Here is a 1,396-nt window from a genome sequence, read left to right as displayed (position 1 = left end):
CTTCACATGGGAAGATCTCTTTAGCAAGGACGACATAGTGTGGATAATAAGCCTTTGCCTTTCTCTTTTTACTTTTTCCTTTTTTTCCTGCAAAAAGGACGGGACATCATATAAATAACAAAGCGGGTGCATGGTCACGTGATATCAACTTTTAAGCATTTAAATAAACCGAGTGTCAATAATCACATCCGATCACCCGGGCTGGGTGTTCCGTGTTCATAATTAAAACCAGGTGCATGCGTGCATGGCACCGAAGAAAAAGAAAAATAATTCCTGAGTGTCTATCTATAAATAGAGGCCAAAGGGCAAAGGCAACTTAGGCAAGTGTACTCAAGAAGAAAAACTATACTATGGCTATTGCAAGAGCATTTGCTTCCCATTCCCTTGCCCTGGCCCTGCTCCTTGTTGTGACTCCTCTTTGCACAGCTAAAATCATACTTTACTCTAGTGAAACCTTGAAGACCGGTAAATCTCTCATCTGGGGAAAGTACGAGTTCAAAATGCAGGAAGACTGCAACGCGGTCCTGTATGACAGTAACGAACCAATATGGGCATCCCAAACTTGGGGTAGGGGTTGCAGCTGCTACATCACACTCCAGCCTGATGGGAACCTGGTCATTTATGACGACGGCAACGCCCCTGTGTGGGCGAGCAACACCAACTTTGGAGGAAAAGAGCACTACGTACTCATCTTGCAAAAAGATCGCAATCTTGTGATCTATGGCCCCGCACGCTGGGCAACCAACACCAACATCGGCGTTTCAGGTGGCATGTTCATCGAAAGTAAGGCCACCATTTTTGGTACTTTGCCTGCCAATAAAACTACTGAAGAGGCTAAGACATCTGGTACTATAGCCATGGTTGTCGACAATATTTAAGTCATGTGATGGTGTGTGTGATCAAATAAGTGCACATGTGAGGCGCTTTTAATATGTAATGCATGTTTAATTATGTATCCGGTGTACGTGTTTAATTTCTAGTGTTGCTGCAGGTGATCATATGTATTATGGTCCTGATGCCGAACTCTATATATGCAGTCGATCGCAATGTTATGCATATCATGCCAGTAACAAACTTACAACTTCTCGACTTACTACATGTTCGTTGTTGATATGCACGTCTACCTGTTTCTTGCTTGGACTCAATGATGGCTAATAAATACCTTATAGTAATACCTTATAGTAATAGAATTTTATATACTGAGGTATTTTAAAATACATATATATATACTTAGGTGAAGAAAATAATTTTCTGAACTAGTTTTTAATTAAAATTTTTATGTAACCATTTTTAAGCGAAATTAAAAATATGTGTGTTTTATTTTTATTTTTTATTTTTCATAAATACGTGTAAGTTAATACACGTGGTGATAATAATCTCTCTCATCAACTATTTG

General features: G+C 39.3%; 1 protein-coding gene across 1 annotated transcript; it reads left to right on the top strand.

Annotated features, from left to right (window-relative positions):
* Positions 1-232: 232 nt before the first annotated feature.
* On the top strand, positions 233-1,098 carry LOC120281849 (mannose-specific lectin-like). The gene has a single exon (XM_039288541.1). It carries the CDS (start codon positions 351-353, stop codon positions 876-878), a length of 528 nt encoding a protein of 175 aa, XP_039144475.1. The 5' UTR covers positions 233-350; the 3' UTR covers positions 879-1,098.
* The last annotated feature ends 298 nt before the right edge of the window (positions 1,099-1,396 follow it).

Source organism: Dioscorea cayenensis, chromosome 18, assembly GCF_009730915.1.
Source record: "Dioscorea cayenensis subsp. rotundata cultivar TDr96_F1 chromosome 18, TDr96_F1_v2_PseudoChromosome.rev07_lg8_w22 25.fasta, whole genome shotgun sequence".
NCBI lineage: Eukaryota > Viridiplantae > Streptophyta > Magnoliopsida > Dioscoreales > Dioscoreaceae > Dioscorea > Dioscorea cayenensis.
This window is presented reverse-complemented; position numbering and strand designations above follow the sequence as displayed.

Bases quoted from the DNA above. Each gene is read 5' to 3' on its own strand.
- LOC120281849 (XM_039288541.1), top strand. From the start codon at position 351: ATGGCTATTGCAAGAGCATTTGCTTCCCATTCCCTTGCCCTGGCCCTG.